Source organism: Terrapene carolina, unplaced genomic scaffold (genome assembly GCF_002925995.2).
Source record: "Terrapene carolina triunguis isolate 2854851 unplaced genomic scaffold, T_m_triunguis-2.0 Scaffold142, whole genome shotgun sequence".
NCBI classification, from domain to species: domain Eukaryota; kingdom Metazoa; phylum Chordata; order Testudines; family Emydidae; genus Terrapene; species Terrapene triunguis.
The window spans coordinates 2,932,366-2,952,107 of record NW_020664493.1 but is presented as its reverse complement, the minus strand read 5'-3'; the positions used below and the strand labels follow the sequence as shown (position 1 = coordinate 2,952,107).

Here is a 19,742-nt window from a genome sequence, read left to right as displayed (position 1 = left end):
GCCCTATACCCATGTCTATAGTGTTTTCTTTTAGGGGCAGGAGTATAAATGCTCAGCAAGTGAAGCGTTATCCTTGAGTCTTTGAGGGAGTGGAGGGACTCATCCGCCTTCTCGTGGAATAGGTGGATAGTACTGAAGGGGAGATCTTGGATGGTACTCTGCACCTCTCTACGGAAACCAGAGGATTGTAACCACAAGTCTCTCCTCATAACACATCTGTAAGCCATTCCCCTAGATGCAATATTTACTGCACCCACTACAGCTTGGAGGAAAGCTTTGGCCACCAATCTGCCCCCATTCACTAAGGCCTAGAATTAGGCACCCCTCAGCGAGCTTGTCCTTAAATTCCAAAAAATTATAATTAGTAAAAATCATATTTGGACAAGAGGGCCTGATCATCTGAGATCCTGAACTGGAGGGAGGTGTAAGAGAAGACCTTTCTCCCTAGAAGGTTGAGTCACTTGTGTCCCTTTTCAGAGGGAGTAGCCTTTGGGTGCTGTTGCTTGGGCTGCTCTGTAGCTGCCTAAACCACCGAAGAGTTTAGCAGTGGGTGAGAGAACAAAAACTCCCCCAGGGATGGAACAAAGTAGTGCTTCTCAGAGCACAAGAAGCAGGAGTGTGCCAACTATCTGTGCTTGCTCCATGATGGCTTTGTTTATGAGGAGGGTCACTCAACTGGGACAGGAAGGCTGCAGAATGTTTAGAAAAATATGCTGAGGCTCCAGGACTTCCTGAAGCTGAATTTATAGCTCTGCAGACACCCTGGGCATGAGCTCTTGATATTATTTCAGGTCATCTGGCAGAGACGGAGAAAATGGAGTGTACGCCTCATCTAGTGAAGACAACAAGGTTTCTCCCCAAACCGTATGATCCTCCTCAGTCTACCCTTCCAAATATTCCAACAGGGCCAGTTGTGGGTGTCTAGGTGATGACAAATAGGACTCCTGCACCAATCCTGGGTGTCTAGGGTAGGGATCCCACACTCTTCACAGTAGGATGGATCAACTGGCAGAGGAGGACCCTATGGCGTAGGTTATCACCTGTTTCTTGGCCAATTGTCTGAGGTTGGAATCCTGATCTTGTGTGTCTCCTGTCTAGTGCCACCTCCACCCAATGCTGCACAGACTCCTGTGGAGACTCAAATTCATCCAAAGAAAAAGCCTGATTCCTTATCTTGTGCAGAACAGTACCAGTGGCTGTGCCTCAAGGCTGCCAGGTGGGATGGGAGAACAACTCTGCCTCATTGGGATAGGCTCTTCCTCTGGAGTATCAACGTCCCAGAATAGAGATGGAACCAATAGGAGGGATGAATGAGATACAGAAGAGCAAAGATGTCCTCCGGGAGACGTAGAGAAGAGCCCATTGGCAGAGCTGTCAGAACTGGAGCTTCCCTGGCCACTGTGGCAGTCGGCTCCCTCTGGGGCCACATTGCTACTGGTATTGCATCAGCTATAGAAATGGAAGGGAGCACCAGAAGCTGTTCATCCCGAGCCTTCACCATCAGACCCGATATTTGAACCATCAGATCCATATCTTTATATCCTTCCTTCTCCTGTTGAGAAGATTTACTCAGGCCTAAATTCTTAGCACCCGCCTGCACCAGCTCTCCTGACTGACTGGATTGGGGAGGGATCCTTTCTCTTCAGGGAAGTTTTCGACAAAGCTGGCATGTCCTTATATCTATGATAGTGCCCTTTGCTGTCATGTGAAGCCTTCTCCTCAGACTTGATGGTCTTAGCCTCCATTCCTGAGCTTGTGCTCGAAGGGGCGCTGTCTACTTGGTGAGATGAGGTATGGGGAGGTCCCCAGCCTCCATGTGACTGGGTCTTCTCACCTTCTCCATGAGATATTTTCTGAATTTCAATTCCTGACCCTCATGAGTTCGGGGTGGGGTGGGGTGAGGGAAAGCGGCCACTGCTGCACTTGGCAGAAATATGAGCCTCACCCAGGCAGCAGAGGCAACGTTGTTGTTAGTTGCTCACCAAAAAAGAATGAGTGCAGGAAACTGTTTTTGAACCCTGGACATTCTCAGGGTGAAAAAGTCACCAGGTGGGGAAGAAAATGGGAAAAAAACCGTCATCTAACTATACTATGTAGACTATTTAAACTAACTATACACAATACCTTACAGCAATGACACAGTAAAAAAAAGGAGCTGAGAACACCAAAGATTCTGACTCGGACCTTGCGGCAGTAAGAAAGAACTGGAAAGGTGTTAGCCCACACCACCTTTTATGCCCTCGCTTCAGTGCACGAGGAGCGCTATGGCGCATGTAGAGGCCAATGGACACTGCTTGTAAAAAAAAATCCAGACTCAAGCTCATGGTGCACATGCTTATCCCACGTGTGGAATACACATAGGGACCATCACTCGAAGAAAAATTAAAAGTTATTTGTCAACTTTAATGTAAAAACCAAATGTACTAAATCTAGGCTACTGTCAAAGTAGGTAAGTACAAAATCTGAAGAATATAAACAGATGGATTTAATCCTATTCCACCCACGCATTCAGGAAAGTATGAAAGAAAACAGATTTTCAAACTTTCTAAAGAGGCCTTATAAACTTTGAATTAAAAGGATTTCCTCTCTACTACACATAGGGTTTCTCTTCTCTTATTTTTACTTCTGCTAGTAATCACAGATATCTATTACAATTCTTGCATGACTCAGTATCTTACAAAATACAATGATGTAATCTAAATATTTTAATCGAGTCTAGTTGTCTCTCCAATCATCTGGATACAAAGACAGTGGTTTGCGGTTCTTATACTTACTTCTTCCCGGCTTTCTAATCTCCTTCATAATTTGTGCTTTTAGTTCTATATTAACCTCTCTTGCACTTCTGGAATGTATCACTTTTTTCCCTTTGTTGGGCGAAGATGCTGGCAAGTTTTCTTGAGTACTTCGCTCTTTACCACCCAACTCTTCATTTTTCATAAATTCATCGATGTTAAGGTTATTAGTTCCTAAATGTTCATGGCCTAGATCCTCTGAATGAGTTGTTGGTCCATCCAATGAATTGAATGGAGAGGGGGACACTGAAAAGTCAGAATCCATAGCATTTGGAAAAACATCTGATGAAAGTGGGTCTGCAACATGATTCTCAGTCGCATCATCCGCTGCAATCTCGTTATTGGTTTCTGAAGCTGAAAAATAAAGACTATGAAGAGGAACAAACTGGCAAGCATGCATTAAAAACCATCAAAATCATACATGATTTGGTACTGGGTAACCTAGTCTTGTGCAATCATGTTGCAGCAGGTAGGTTTAGAGGAAGGTAAGAGATACTTCTGCAACATCGGGGAGTCAGAAGATGATGATGTTGGTGGCACAGAACACCCTGGAATGTCCATTGAGGGGTGGTGGTCTATCAATACAGGGAAGCATTCTTTATAAGGAAAAGGGAAGAGTTACACAGACTAGCAACAAAGCAAGAAGTCAAGTGAACAGAAGATAAAGGGTGTTTCTGTGAGGAATTACTTACCTGGTCCCATTAAGATTAATGGAAAAAATTCACTTCAGTGCAGAAGGGCTGGCTCAAGGCCCTATGCAACACACAGGCCCACATTAAAGGAATAAAGTTCACTCTTCACTGGAGTGAAGCTCACCAGATAAGCTTGTGTGTTGCAATATTTTGGAGTGACTCAGATCAAAGAGATTGTACTCACTAATATATCAGAGATCAGTGAGACCCACTTAAAGGGATATACCGGCCTTGCTCTTTTACTTTATTCACTGTATTAAAAGAGAAGAGGGGAAACAAACTCTTTGTACTGGGAAGGTTCCTAAATTTTGTTATAAGAAAGTATATCCCAGTACTTCTGACTATATATGTGATTCAATTGTAATTTACCCTGGTGTCAATTCCCACAGAAGAGTAAATATCCAGAGGATTGTTAACTATATGCTTATCTGTAATATTGTTCTACCTCCGAGAAGTGAGGAAATTACTGCAAACATCCAAATTAAAATGCAATTTGTTCTGTATTTTACCAACGAACTGGAAAAGCAAACAATCAACAATTGTTGGAAATGTATTCTATTTTTTATATATATATATATATATATATAAGTGTGTGTGTGTGTGTATGTATGTATGCATGCCTTTATATACCAGAAGTCCAAAAATTATTCCAGGCCAGGTTAAGTACAACAGTCTTCCTCCTGGAAAAAAGTCACATCACAAAAGAAGATTGACTCTAGTTTTTCAGACAGCCTGTCTTTCAGAGGGACAATCTGAGCCTGCAAAAACTGAACTCTTCGGCCCAGTTACAGGAAGAAATCTTACTAAATCCGCTACATACCTAACTTGAGTCTGCAAATCAGTCATATATTTTGCCATCTAAATAGTAAGATTAATATGACAGTTAGTTGCAAGCACAAAATTACACCTGCAAGAAGTGAGGCCAGGCTGAGATTCAGCTAAAAATCAGGCGCTGGCTATTACTTTTGCATGTCTACTTGAATGTCTTATAGCAGTACCTAATTTTAAGTGTGGTCTTATTGAATTAATAGATTCCAGTGTTAAAAGGGGAAAGATTATGAGCCAAAAATAAGAGAATGCAACCACCACCTGAATACAAAATTTGGAATTAAAAAATTCAGTGACTAACACAAGATGGAAGGTTTTAAATGTTCCATGGTGCACGGCAGCTGGGGAATCTTAAAGACACCATAATTAAAACAAGCTACAATTCCTCTGAAATTGAAGAATATAAGGATTAACCAACTGATTTGACAAGGGTCTGCTTAATACATGAAGTCAAATGACAGAAGGAAACCAAACTAGAATATTAAATTAGTAACATATGAAAAAATATGGGGCACACAAGAAAATGAGTTAAAAAAGCTAAGGGGAAAGTAAAAAGCTTTTGCATACTGCTAAGAAAAGAGTGCTAGAAAAAAGTAGGTCTATTTGTAAGAAAGGAGTTAAATGTAATGGCTGAAATACCAAACTCCTTTTTTAAACTCTTCATCTATACAGGGATACCACATCACAGAACAGGAAGAGAAGGACCCCTCTACTTATCTCTGGTGCAAATGAACCTGAAATGTTAAATTAATACGTCCACTTTCTTATTACAAAAATGCTGAGGAAGAAAAGAGCAACAGAAATAATTAGAGGCTCAAAAGAGTGATTTATGGAGGAAAATATAAATCCTCAATATAAAGAGTACATGTAGACAATCAACAAATACGACAAGTCTACAAATATGAAACCCTCCCCTATTCTGCCCCCTCATAGATTTGCTGGGAGGGTAACTACTATAAATTTCACTGATGTTTATTTTACTTACTATAAAGTTACAATCAATTTATGTATCACTAAATCCTAAAATGTATGTATGTGAAACAATTAAAGGGCATAGAACAAGTACCTTTGTCTACATTGTATGATATTTTCCCTTGTACATATCAAGGTAGTTTTAGTATTAGAAAGTGGTGTTTCAATGGCAGATAGCTAAATTTCAGAAATCTTTATATTGCTTTGAAATTACAAAAGAATGGCAGAGGTTTGTCACCTCTGAGGTGCCAAATACGCAAAGTAATTGGATAATTAAGGCTGAACATTTACATACTGACATTTTGGAACTGGATATTCAAATACACAAATTTGAGAAATCTACAGCATGCTTACTTTTTTGATGACCAACTAAAACATTCTTTTGTATAAAGAGTAAAGAGAATTATCTGAAGAGGAACCAAATGAAGGCAACAGGAAAAATTAACTGAAATAGAGTTACACTTACTTTTGTGAATAGGAATAGGTTTAACAAGATCTGGCTGTGCTTGTGTTACAGGTGTAGGTGGCCCTTTTCCTCCAATGTGATTGTTCATGACAGGAGGAGTCTGTGGCCGGCCTCTGAGAAGGGGTGACATACACCGACGTCTTTTAGGAATCCCTTGCATATTTGGTTCTCCGGGTCGTTTGTGTTTATTTTGAGGCCCTGATACAAATTCATCTGCCTCATCTATCATCATTCCCTGTAACAAATAAATCTGGTTTTTAAAAAAGCGCTCTTAAATTTGTGTTATCTTGCACAGCAAGTTTACCAAAAAACATATCCAACAATTTCCTGACTTTTGTCAGATATAAGACAATCCAATCAGGAAAATATACCACCTTGTCTTGGCTTCTCTCAAATGCCAATTAAAAAAGACCTGGGCAAATGATTTACTCTGGTAGAGATTAGGACTGATGTGTTGAAGACCACTCTATAAACAATATCCCAAGTAAGAAAGCTGACTATGGTTATACAATTTGCCTGTAAAACATGACCTCTAAACCGGACTCAGAGGCGAGGTAATTTTTAGTCAGTTAAATATTCACCTATCTTGGTAGTTCACTGAAGTCAAGTCAAAGGCCTAGATTTGTGAGGGATTAAGAATCCATGTCCTTGGGCTAGTGGAAAACTAGAGACGCCATCAAGTTAATGCAAGCTTTTTGCTAAGGAAGGGTTTAATAAAAAGAGGCGGGGGGGGGGAAGGGTAAAGTGTTGGCAATTTCACAACATATGAATATTTCATACTAAAAAAATGCAGAGGTTTCATAAGTGATTTCTAATCAAGTCTGCTCCTCCATGAAAAAATAGGTGGCCTAAAAAGAGTTGAGTAAATTTCCAAAGAAATATAGTGGCCTTCTTTTCCTATGCACTTGGATGGCTTCTAGTTAGCAACACATACAAATGCCGTAACACTAGTATTACACAAAATGAGTATTATAGAGAAATTACCTTCTTGTCCAATTTAAATGGATTACCAAATGTATGTAGCCTTCGGGGTTGATCAGGGTCAAGCTCTCGAAGAGGAGATGGTATCTGTTTTAGGTACTCCTGATAATTTCCCATTTGTGCTATTGGTACACTGTGAACTTGATCTATTGGAATTGAAGATAGTTTTTATCAAAAGACTATGCCTATAGAAACAGTATGACACTGTTTGTTTTGTCAGGATTTAATTCTGGCTGCATTTCACACATCCAGTTTTCATATTATCTCACCTTTTTGATCAGGATATAGCAACACAGAAGTATATAGAAATAGATGCTCAAAACCCATCTTCCTCTCTACCAACATAATAATTAAAATATTTCATATACTACTTCACATACTGTGGAAGGCTTGCCTGGGGTTGAAAAAAATCAATGTATGTAATGTGTATTGATCATCTCATCCTAGAAATGAGTAATAGCCTCCTGAGTACAGTTTTTGTTTTTCCAACATGATACACAATTCTTTTTGGATAGGATGGGTGGAGGGAAAGGAATGGAGACCATCTGAATGCATTAATTGTAAAATGCACTGAGGCTACTATTACACTGATGTATGAAATTACTATGTAATATTCCACCTTACATGCTACTCTGAACTATGATTACACAAAAAGCCCCTTCCTATCTGCCAAAAACATGAAGACATTTTATTAATTAGAAGTAAAACACCAACAACTTGAGAAATGTCCTTTCTAATATTGTCAGCAAGGTACAAGATGCTTGTAATCTTGTACACACTGAAAACAAAATTCAGCATTTTCTTAAGAGTCCTTGTGATTCAGGTCCTCAATGTGTTCTTGACCGCACAACATGTCAAAATTCACCCATCAATCCTTTGCTTAGCAAGGAGGTAGGTTGGGTAGCAGATTACACTAGAATTAATGCCAGTTGTAATACGGACACCTCTCCAGGAACTGGACACAACTTTTTTAATAGTCATTCTATCACTACTTAGGCCAGACTAATATTCATAATCTAGAAATGTTGTTAGAAGTCCTATTTTTTCTTGTCTTTTTTCCTTTTTCTCTGTCTATTCTTATTTCATTCTTTCCATTATTGTCTTCTACAGGTGCCACAGTGTAATGAAGCACTTTAACTGCAGAGTACTTCTCCTCTTGAGCTCTACTACTACTGTCATTTATGGCTAGCACAGGTTATTGTATTGCCTGCAGAAAGTCACCACATAGGGAAAAAACTGAATTAGAAATATAGAAATATAGAAATTAATGGAGATATCCCATCTCCTAGAACTGGAAGGGACCTTGAAAGGTCATCAAGTCCAGCCCCCTGCCTTCACTAGCAGGACCAAGTACTGATTTTGCCCCAGATCCCCAAGTGGCCCCCTCAAGGATTGAACTCACAACCCTGGTTTAGCAGGCCAATGCTCAAACCACTGAGCTATCCCTCCCCCCCATTAGCATGGAGACAACTACTCTCTCACCAAGAGAGGTGCTCCTTTCAGGTCAAGGGTGAGGCAAGTTGGCAGGATGTGAGGGGGAAGCTTGCTCTGCCCATGCCTATTATGTACTTATTATATGGACAGAGGACTTCAGTGTCCAGGACTGTCCAGAAGATATTTGTCCTTTGATATACCCACAAAGCTGGAAAAAAGTGAAACAAAAACAAACAGAATCAAAAGCTGAAGAAAACAAGACTGTTCTTAAGACAAGGACAGTCAAAGAAATTAAATGGAAGATATAAGTTTTGTCTTCCATGAGCCACTGGAACATGTCTAACCCAAGAAAAGCCACTGGGATTCGTGTGCAATAGCAGCAATCTTAGAATAAGTTTATTTCAGAAAGAAAACCTCCCAACTAAGCATCTATTGAAGAAGGCTCAACTTTACTCCATTCAGCACACTATACAAAGTTATGATAATAGTACTAACTACTATACATATTAAGATATGCAAACAATAAACAAAGTAATCTAACCTTCATCTTGTCCTTTGAGAAACTTGCGAGTTATCTTCATAAGATTAGACCTCATTCTTGTTAAGTGATCCAAAAGATTCCTTCTGGGTATATCATAAGCATTTCTAAAGGTCTGAGGTTTCAATTCCTACAGTTGCAGCAATATAATAAAGCTTTGATTAATACTACATATGAAATAACATCTAATACTTCAATGGAAGTGTATTGAAAATAACAACATTACACATAATGGTGCTTACCTTATTCAGCAAAGCTATTTGGAACCCAGCATACTCCTTCATATTGAGGTCTAGAAGTCTATGAGGAATTTCCCCAGTAATCCCCTGTAGCAGTTGTTGAAAATCGTTCCTATGTGCCATAGACAGGTTGTGTGATCTGCTTCTGACCTTAATTCCAGTCTCTTGCGCTACCTTTTTGCCTACAGAGCCAATGACTCTATCGGACTCTATTTTGGCCTTAATTTGAAATAAATAAATAAATAAAATTGACAATATACTCTTAAAAGGATTAGTCAGAATATTAATTTAATTCCTAATTCTTACCTAGAAGATTCGGCAATGTGCTAATACACTATAAAAAATATAATGTGGATGAGTGTTTAAGGTGGTTTGCTGAATGTACTACTACAATTCTAAATCATTAGAATATCGTAAACAGTTTTTGTGTCTAGCTTTTTCAGGTATTTCTAGGGTGCCCATTATCATAGTATCTAAGCACCAATATGCATGCAATGCTTTTATTTTCATAAAAATGCCTTGATTACGATTATTGGAAAACTGTGCCAGAATTTCTGGATGTGCTCATAGATTTCACTTTTCTCTGTGAAAAAAGCTGAAGTCTTATGAGAATTTTCACAAAGTAACTTATCTCATTTAACTGTATTTATTATGGACTCATATGATGGTATCAATTTCTTTTTTTTTTAAAAAGTCAATAGAAGATAGGAAAAGAACCTGAGATTAAAGCAAGGAAGAGACAGTTCAACTCCAACAAAATAAGGGAACACACAGCAATCTTTTGATTCTTCCTCCATTTGGCAGACAATCCACCACAGCCAGTAATTTTTCATCTGCCAAGTATGTCCCAAAATCAAATGTACTCTAAAATGCATCACTAGTAGTTTGGTAGAATACAGTTGAACAATAAGCCAAAAATCATTTGAGAACTTCTGACTGTCATACAATGTTTATTCAGAGGTTGCACTTGAGAAGTTCCTTCCACACTGAAAGTTCAAATGTTATTTCCCATTTTAAGAACAGAACTCTCTTAAACTGGTAGAATCTTTCAAAAGGAAAGAAAGATTTTAAGGAGGATTACTGTATACTCTAATGTAGGTATAACATACTGTAGAACAATGTATTTTATGCCAAAAATGTATAAATATACAGATTTATAGATTATGCAGATTTTTGAGCAAAATGACCACACAATTTGGTAAGATTCATCACAGATTTCCACAGGCTATAGCTAGGAGTTTAAAAAAATAAGATTTATATTGAGGGCTTTTAAACTTTATGAAATTTTAAACATACAAAGACATTAATGTTTGCATCTCTACATCCTTTTGTGTCAAAGCTACTCAATTTTGTGATTATCCAAAAAAAGTTGGAGACACACAACAAAACAGTAAGTGATAATGGGAAATCAATGGTTTTTACCTGCTAGAGCAGGAGACTAGCCAGGAGATATGGTTTCTACTCCCCACCATTGCCAGTGGCTTGGGGTGTAACCTTGTCCATTCTGTGCCAGTTTCCTCATTTGTAAGCAAGCACTTCAATAGGGATGAAAGGCATTGTTTACTATGTTTTATATTTAGCTAATGCCTTTCATGGATCCTGAAGCACTTCAAAAACTATGGGCCAAATAGGAAAGAAGGCTGCATTATGGCCCAATTACATATAGGCACAAATCCCTAATCGCATGCAAGGTGATTTTTAGCACAGAGCAGAAAGAACTGTGCCTTTTTAACCACAAATATATTCAAGTTAGCACATATGAAAATGCTGCTTGCATACTATATACTTTGAGTATCAGAGGGGTAGCCGTGTTAGTCTGAATCTGTAAAAAGCAACAGAGGGTCCTGTGGCACCTTTAAGACTAACAGAAGTATTGGAGCATAAGCTTTCGTGGGTGAATGCCCACTTCATCAGACGCAAGTAATGGAAATTTCCAGAGGCAGGTATAAATCAGTATGGAGATAACGAGGTTAGTTCAATCAGGGAGGGTGAGGTGCTCTGCTAGCAGTTGAGGTGCGAACACCAAGGGAGGAGAAACTGCTTCTGTAGGTGGATAGCCATTCACAGTCTTTGTTTAATCCTGATCTGATGGTGTCAAATTTGCAAATGAACTGGAGCTCAGCAGTTTCTCTTTGGAGTCTGGTCCTGAAGTTTTTTTTGCGTAAGATGGCTACCTTTACATCTGCTATTGTGTGGCCAGGGAGGTTGAAGTGTTCTCCTACAGGTTTTTGTTAATTACCATTCCTGATATCTGACTTGTGTCCATTTATCCTCTTGCGTAGTGACTGTCCAGTTTGGCCAATGTACATAGCAGAGGGGCATTGCTGGCACATGATGGCATATATAACATTGGTGGACGTGCAGGTGAATGAGCCGTGATGTTGTAGCTGATCTGGTTAGGTCCTGTGATGGTGTTGCTGGTGTAGATATGTGGGCAGAGTTGGCATCGAGGTTTGTTGCATGGGTTGGTTCCTGAGTTAGAGTTGTTATGGTGCGATGTGTGGTTGCTGGTGAGAATATGCTTAAGGTTGGCGGGTTGTCTGTGGGCGAGGACTGGCCTGCCTCCCAAGGTCTGTGAAAGTAACCAAATTCTACAGGCCACTTTCCTCAGATCCCACTGAGGAATACACTAAGAAACTGCACCATCTACTCAGGACACTCCCTACACTAACACAGGAACAAATCAACATACCCTTAGAGCCCCGACCGGGGTTATTCTATCTACTACCCAAGATCCACAAACCTGGAAATCCTGGACGCCCTATCATCTCGGGCATTGGCACTCTCACTGAAGGACTGTCTGGATATGTGGACTCCCTACTCAGACCCTACGCCTCCAGCACTCCCAGCTATGTCTGTGACACCACTGATTTCCTGAGAAAACTACAATGCATTGGTGACCTCCCAGAAAACACCATCCTAGCCACCATGAACGCAGAAGCTCTCTACACAAACATCCCACACACAGATGGAATACAAGCTGTCAGGAACAGTATCCCTGATGATGACACAGCACACCTTGTTGCTGAGCTCTGAGACTTTATCCTCACACACAATTATTTCAAATTTGGTGACAATATATACCTCCAGACCAGTGGCACCGCCATGGGCACCCGCATGGCCCCACAATATGCCAACATTTTTATGGCTGACCTGGAACAACGCTTCCTCAGCTCTCGTCCACTCACACCCCTTCTCTACCTACGATACATTGATGACATCTTCATCATCTGGACCCATGGGAAGGAGACCCTGGAAGAATTCCACCATGATTTCAACAGCTTCCACCCCACCATCAACCTCAGCCTGGACCAATCTACACAGGAGGTCCACTTCCTAGACACCACAGTACAAATAAGCAATGGCCACGTTACCACCATCCTATACCGAAAACCCACTGACCGCTACGCCTACCTTCATGCCTCCAGCTTCCACCCCGGACACACCACACGATCCATCGTCTACAGCCAAGCGCTGAGATACAACTGCATCTGCTCCAACCCCTCAGACAGAGACCAACACCTACAAGATCTTCACCAAGCATTCTCAAAACTACGATACCCACACAAGGAAATAAAGAAACAAATCAACAGAGCCAGACATGTACCCAGAAGCCTCCTGCTACAAGACAGGCTCCAAAAAGAAACCAACAGAACTCCACTGGCCATCACCCACAGTCCTCAGTTTAAACCTCTCCACTGCATCATCAGTGATCTACAACCCATCCTGGACAATGATCCCTCACTTTCACAGACCTTGGGAGGCAGGCCAGTCCTCGCCCACAGACAACCCGCCAACCTTAAGCATATTCTCACCAGCAACCACGCACCGCACCATAACTCTAACTCAGGAACCAACCCATGCAACAAACCTCGATGCCAACTCTGCCCACATATCTACACCAGCAATACCATCACAGGACCTAACCAGATCAGCTACAACATCACCGGCTCATTCACCTGCACGTCCACTAATGTTATATATGCCATCACGTGCCAGCAATGCCCCTCTGCTATGTACATTGGCCAAACTGGACCGTCACTATGCAAGAGGATAAATGGACACAAGTCAGATATCAGGAATGGCAATTAACAAAAACCTGTAGGAGAACACTTCAACCTCCCTGGCCACACAATAGCAGATGTAAAGGTAGCCATCTTACAGCAAAAAAAAACTTCAGGACCAGACTCCAAAGAGAAACTGCTGAGCTCCAGTTCATTTGCAAATTTGACACCATCAGATCAGGATTAAACAAAGACTCTGAATGGCTATCCACCTACAGAAGCAGTTTCTCCTCCCTTTGTGTTCAAACCTCAACTGCTAGCAGAGCACCTCACCCTCCCTGATTGAACTAACCTCGTTATCTCCATACTGATTTATACCTGCCTCTGGAAATTTCCATTACTTGCGTCTGATGAAGTGGGCATTCACCCACGAAAACTTATGCTCCAATACTTTTGTTAGTCATAAAGGTGCCACAGGACCCTCTGTTACTATATACGTTGAGTTATCCAATCAGCCACATTTCAGTATGTATGTACAGTTTAGCCTATAGACAAAGTTTTCAACTAATTCAGAGAACGGAAGATGTACCAACGGTAATCACATGTAGGAATTCAGGTAACTTGAGGTTTCTTGCCCCTTTACTATGAGAACCAATATGGTTCACTGATATTTTCAAGTTAGTCTGATACTAGAATAAGTGTTTTTCATTTTTAGTTTTCATTTTTTACTGTTCTTTTGCATCAACATTACCTGTTGACTCAACTTTTTGAGGTATGCAATGACACTGTAACTAAGTCCATATTCCACACCATCTGCTATAAGGTTAGGCGCTCCCATCATTCTCACAGCTTTCTTCAAAGGCTGAAACAAGTAATATATACACTTACATATGTATAGCCTTGTATATTTGTATCCTTAAGTTTGTAGCAAGAATTTAAAGAACATGATTGCTTAATGCGTTCATTTCAAAATGAATTTGTAACCCTTTAAGGCAACATAACATCCTTTTCCTTTAAGTATTGCAACATTAATGCGGAATTATTAAATATTAGTGGAGATATAGTTCAAGCAGTAGTTATACCTGACCAAGTTTTTATAACATTACAGTCAAAGGGAAAAGTCAAGACATTAATGTAAATTTTAGGAAATTACTCTTCCGGGGCATACATGATGCCATAAATGTGAAATCCTAGATTTGTACACATTAACCTTTTATTATGTTCAGAACATCCTAATTGCTTTATAAAATATAATCCAAAAGAAGACAGTTAACAGAACAAGCTAATAACTGAAGATACAAGTTTACCATAAATTATAGGATACAGCAGACATTTTAAAACACACATACAATAAATCATCTTACCCCTAGATAGTAAGGAGGCATTGTCTTCAAATAGCTTTCAAATGACTGCCGCCATTTTAAGGTTGGCTTTGCCTTGTGTACTTTGAATAAGTCATCTAAGAAGTTATACAAACAGAGATAAAGTTAAATGAGAGGTGCATTTCTAAATGTAAGGCATCATTCACCACACATTTTCTAAGAACATTTCTTCTAAAGGTTCGTCCTACTACACTAAGGCTTAATCAGAGCTAATTACTATTGGATGCAATCCACGAGGTGCGTAAGGAAGGCAGAATCTTGCAATTTGTTATTTATAAAATCTAACTCATTATCAGATCCATGGGAGTAGGAAAAGAAGGGCTTTGTAGCAGCAGCAGGGGGGAAAAAGTGGCGGCCACAGCATATTAGAAGGGGAGTAAAATATCTGTGAACAATAAACACTCATTTTTAGAAATCAACAGGATTATACTCAGATTCAGGAATGGTAGTAATTTTTTGCTAAGTGAATCATGAATATAGTAGATACCAGAAAAATTAAAAGTTCTCTTTTCAGTAGGAATATTACATTCTTAATGTTTTGGATTTGCATAGGCTTATGATTATTAACAGCAGCATTAATAACACAAAAAATATAACTAGGCTGAAGCAATTTTCCGCCTACCACATCAGAAGGATTTGAGAAAGCTGTATTTACCTAAGAGGGGAAGGAGGACTGGATAATTGTAAGGCATCACAAACAGGTTCACACAATTCAGTGCTGTACTGGCTTTCAAGTAACCAAAAGGATGGCCAAGTTCACTATATTTTGCACTATTGCTCACATACACCTGCAATAAGAAGAGTTCATGTAATTCATGTTGTACATAAATAGTTTTAAAGTGTGAGTTATAAGTTAAAGGTGTGATGTCAGTAAGTTTATAGTAAATCAACACATGTAATTAGAATTTCATTCCAAGTTATTTACAGAATACTATCTCTCAGATAAATGTCCTTTAGTTAGTACATATTCAACTTGCCTGCCAGCAGGTCTGAGGAGATTTCCTTTCCAGAATAAACTGGGTCAGCGGTGAAGGTTCTAACTCATATTTATCAAAAGGTAGTTTGTCAATGACCATTGGTTCACAGTCAGTGCAGGAGAACTTCACTACAGGGTGAGATGTGCGAGGTGGCTAAACAGAAACATTCAGTTGTTAAGTGTGGGTCTGCACCAACAAATACAAGATCTAGCCATACTAAATCTTATTCTGAAACAATATAAAAGTGTTTTGAAAAATTGCACCTTAGTATCTGTTAATGTGTCTCTGAAATAAAGAAATAGGAACACTAACTTAATATTTCATCTTATTGAACCTTGAACAGCTGTTGGGTTTAGGTAGGTAGTAAATACTATCTTAATATAGAGTGTAAGTATATTTAGAAAGTAAAAGCCAAGTACTTTAACTGCTAAATCAACAGGTCAGGCAAGGACAATGATTTGCAAATGGAGTAATTATCCTACTCTATTTAAGGTCTTTATTTATGACTGGGAAGAAAATGAAATCACTACTGAAAGTTTGCAGATAACACAAAAATTGGGGGAGTGGTAAACAATGAAGAGGTCAGGTCACTGATTCAGAGCATTCTAGGTCACTTGGTAAACTGGGCACAAGCAAACAATACGAATTTTAATACAGCTAAATGTAAATGTAGACATTTGGGAACAAAGACTAGCCCATGCTTACAGGATGGGGGAAATCTATCCTGGGAAGTAGTGACTATGAGAAAGATTTGGGGACAGGGATGGAGTGTGGGGGATAATCAGCTGAACATGAGCTCCCAGTGTGATGCAGTGGCCAAAAGAGCTAATGAAATCCTGGGATGCATGAACAGGGGAATCTTGAGTACGAGTAGAGGTTATTTGGCACTAGTACAACCACTGCTGGAATACTATGTCCAGTTCCAGTGCCCACAATACAAGAAGGATGTTGATAAATTGGAGAAGGTTCAGAGCATAGCCATGAGAATGATAAGAGGATTAGAAAACATGTCCTACAGCAGTGGTCTCCAACCTTCTTATGCGCAAGATCACGTTTTGAATTTACAATCAACCCAGGATCTACCCCACCCGTTCCCCAAGGCCCCGCCCCACTTACCCCTCCCCCACCCGCTGGGGAGCTGCCAGGTATCCCCCACTGCCTGTGGGGATTGGGGAGCTGCGAGGGGACCCCTGCCACTTCAAGCGGCAGGGGGACCCCGCAACTCCCAGCCGCCACAGGAGGTAGGGGTACCTGGAAGCTCCCAGCTGCTGCGGGCTGAAGTCATGGAAGTCTGCAGTCCATGACCTCTGTGACCAAATCATAGCCTTAGTTATGTTCCTATGATTATATTTTTATTTTGACAAATAAAACATGTAGAATTTTAAAATATTGTGTACATAAATTTTAATTTTTTTGGTGCAGAATTTCCACACAAATAAATAAGGGTACTTCCTGAAGCAATACCACTGAAGTTGCTTATGCTCTTGTAGAACAAGCCCTCACCCTATGAGGGAAAGGAAGATGCAACTACTGGTAAAGCAGGATATAGGCCAAGATCCTCAAAGATCCTCTGCGACGAAATAGCTTGACCTCAGACTCGTTCTGCTATAGCGAGAAACTATCTAGGTGATTTTCTACTTTGTTTTGTCCTTTTCAGGTAGAAGGCGAGAGCATGTCATACACATCAAGGGAGTGAGGTCTCCCTTCTTCAGACGCATGCGGTTTTGGAAAAAACAAAGTATTGATTGGTTCATGTGAAACTCCGAAACTACTCTGGAAGTGAATTTCGGACATAGTTCTAAAGAGATTGTCCTTATGGAATACAGCATATGGTGGACTCCACCATTAGGGTTCCTAGCTCACCTACCCTTCCGGCTGAGGTGGTGGCCACAAGGAAATCAACGTTCACTAATAAGTGACACATGTAACATGTAGATAATGGTTCAGAGGGAGGCTTTGGGAGTGCTGAAAGTACAAGATACAAGTCCCCATGAGGAACATGTTTCCTTTATTGGCAGAAAAGTTCTGATAAGTCCCTTTAAGAATGTGGTAGTCAGCAGGTGAGTGAAAATTGAACAACCATCGGATAGTGGATGGCACGCACTGACTGCTGCCAGATGAACTTGTACAGAGCTTTGGGAAAGCCCAGCTGTTTTGAGAGAGAAAAGCTAGTCCAAAATGAGGGATATATCCACTGACTCTGGAGGGATAGCTCAGTGGTTTGAGCATTAGCCTACTAAACCCAGGGTCGTGAGTTCAATCCTTGAAGGGGCCATTTAGGGATCTGGGACAAAACTTGGGATTGGTCCTGCTTTGAGCAGGGGGTTGGACTAGATGACCTCCTGAGGTCCCTTCCAACTCTGATATTCTATGTACCCAGATGGAAAAATGTTTCCACTTGGCTGAATAGCATTTCCTAGTGGAAACCTTTCTGCTATTATTAAGGATCGTTTGTACAGCTTGAGAGCAGTGATGTTCTAATGTTGATTCCCATCCAAAAGCTAAGAGATTAGAAAAGCACTTCAGGGTTAGGATGTTTGATCTTGCCCTTCTCCTGCGTCAAGAGATCAGGAAAGGATTGGATGGTGATCAGAGAATCAGATGACAGTTGTAGGAGTTTTGGAAACCAAAACTGTCTGGACCAATCAGGGACTATAAAGATGTCACTTGCCGTGTCCTAAAGAATTTTCTGCAGGACCCGAGGAAGGAGTGCTTAGGGAGGAAAGGCATAGCTGAGACGGTCTGATTAGGGAAGAAGGAAAGCATTACCCTGAGAGTGTAGTCCTAGCGCTCCTGTGGAGCAGTATGTGCTACATCTCTCATTTGTTTGAGAAGGAAATAGATCCCGGTTGGGGGCCCCTCATTGAGCAAAGATGCTGTTTACTAGCGAATCATGCAATTCCCACTTGCGATCGATGGCAAAATGCCTGCTGAGGGTGTCTTCCAACACATTTTGAATTCATGGAAGATAAGCTGCCAACATGATGATTCAATTCTTGAAACACCAATTCCACAGGATGACTGCTTCTACACACAGGTAAAATATGGTTGTCATGTAATCTGACATTGAGACATGGCAGGACCAGACGAACTGTAGAAAATCCTCTCAAGTTTCTCAGACTGCCTGGAGTTCCAGAACATTGATGTGCATCCCGGTTTCTCAGGAGGGGACATCTACACATACCTGACAGGGATCCTTCCACCAGATCAGGGAAGACATTACTCTGGAAGGAATTGTTATCATGGTGTTCATGCTGTGTTTGGTTGATGAATACACTGTCTGGAGCCAGACCTGAAGGGAACATAGGTGGAGTCTGGTGAATGGAGTAGCATAAGTACATGAAGCCATGTGCCTCAGGAGGGAAAGACAAGTTTTAACTGGAGCTTGAGGACCGAGTATAGCCTGAACTACTCGGTCACTCATAGTTAGAAACTTGTCCCAAGGAAAGCAAGTTTGTGGCAGCCTCATAAATGGTTTGCAGCTCTCAAACTCCTGTCAAAAATATCTTTTCACTGGGGGATAGGATTGAAATGATGTCGTAGATATACGGAGTGCAGAGAAACTAGTGTTCTGTACCTTGTCTCTCTTACAAGGAAGGTCATAAGATCACTGATGATACAACTATTGAGGAGCCAGTCTAGGTCTGAAAGGCTGCCTGTGATATTTCCTTTTTGGGGCAGGTGTATATGTTCCTAGGGTGCAGCATGTGGCCCTGGAGTCCTTTAAAGCATGTATGGACTGATCTGTCTCTTCACTGAAAAAATAGGTCTCAGAGGGTAAATCTTCCACAATGATTTGGACCTCAATGGGAAATCCTGAAGTGTGCAACCATAACTCTCAATGCATCACAATAGCTATTACTATCAATCTAGATGACATGTCTGCTGCATCAATCGCTGACTGAAGTGTGGTTCTGGTCACCAGTTTAAACACTTCTATAAGAGCCTGGAAGTGAGCTCTGTCCTGCTGTAGTAGCTGGTCTACAAAATCTGTGCATTTGAGATAGCTGTGCTTAGCCAACAGCACTTGATGGTTCACTTTACAAAACTGAAGGCTAGTAGATGTGAAAACCTTCCTTCCCTACAGGTCTAGATGTTTAGCCTCCTTGTTAGGAGTGGGTTTAAAATGTTGCTGTCTAGATCTCTCCTTGACCTTCATGGCCCTCATGACCAGAGCATTTGGTGCAGAGTGGGTAAAAAGAAATTCAGCTCCCTTAGCTGGAAGAAAATAATACCTCTATGCCCTCTTGGGAGTAGTAGGGTATGTGGTTGATGTCTGCCATGCTGCTCTAGCAGGTTCCAGAATAGCTTTAACAACTGGAGCTGGTGGTTTGTAAGATATCCTGGAGTTTGTATTGAGGGTCCTGGGCCTCCTCTAGGGAGATCTGGAGTTTTTCTGCCACCCTTTGCTGTGAATCTGTTTATGATTGTTCTGAG

The 19,742-nt window shown here is 40.6% G+C and overlaps 1 protein-coding gene across 4 annotated transcripts in view; it reads right to left on the bottom strand.

Moving 5' to 3' along the window:
* Nucleotides 1-19,742, bottom strand: part of LOC112104760 (integrator complex subunit 6) — an 86,322-nt gene that overhangs the window by 24,815 nt on the left and 41,765 nt on the right. For all 4 annotated transcript variants that reach the window (XM_026653637.1, XM_024197278.2, XM_026653639.1 and 1 more), the window contains exons 8-16: nucleotides 15,306-15,458; nucleotides 14,984-15,116; nucleotides 14,311-14,405; nucleotides 13,698-13,808; nucleotides 8,946-9,161; nucleotides 8,707-8,833; nucleotides 6,735-6,877; nucleotides 5,751-5,985; nucleotides 2,775-3,146 (exon numbers count right to left, since the gene is read on the bottom strand). In XM_026653637.1, coding sequence (XP_026509422.1) covers nucleotides 2,775-3,146; nucleotides 5,751-5,985; nucleotides 6,735-6,877; nucleotides 8,707-8,833; nucleotides 8,946-9,161; nucleotides 13,698-13,808; nucleotides 14,311-14,405; nucleotides 14,984-15,116; nucleotides 15,306-15,458 — 1,585 coding nt within the window. The remainder of the gene's footprint in view (nucleotides 1-2,774; nucleotides 3,147-5,750; nucleotides 5,986-6,734; nucleotides 6,878-8,706; nucleotides 8,834-8,945; nucleotides 9,162-13,697; nucleotides 13,809-14,310; nucleotides 14,406-14,983; nucleotides 15,117-15,305; nucleotides 15,459-19,742) is intronic.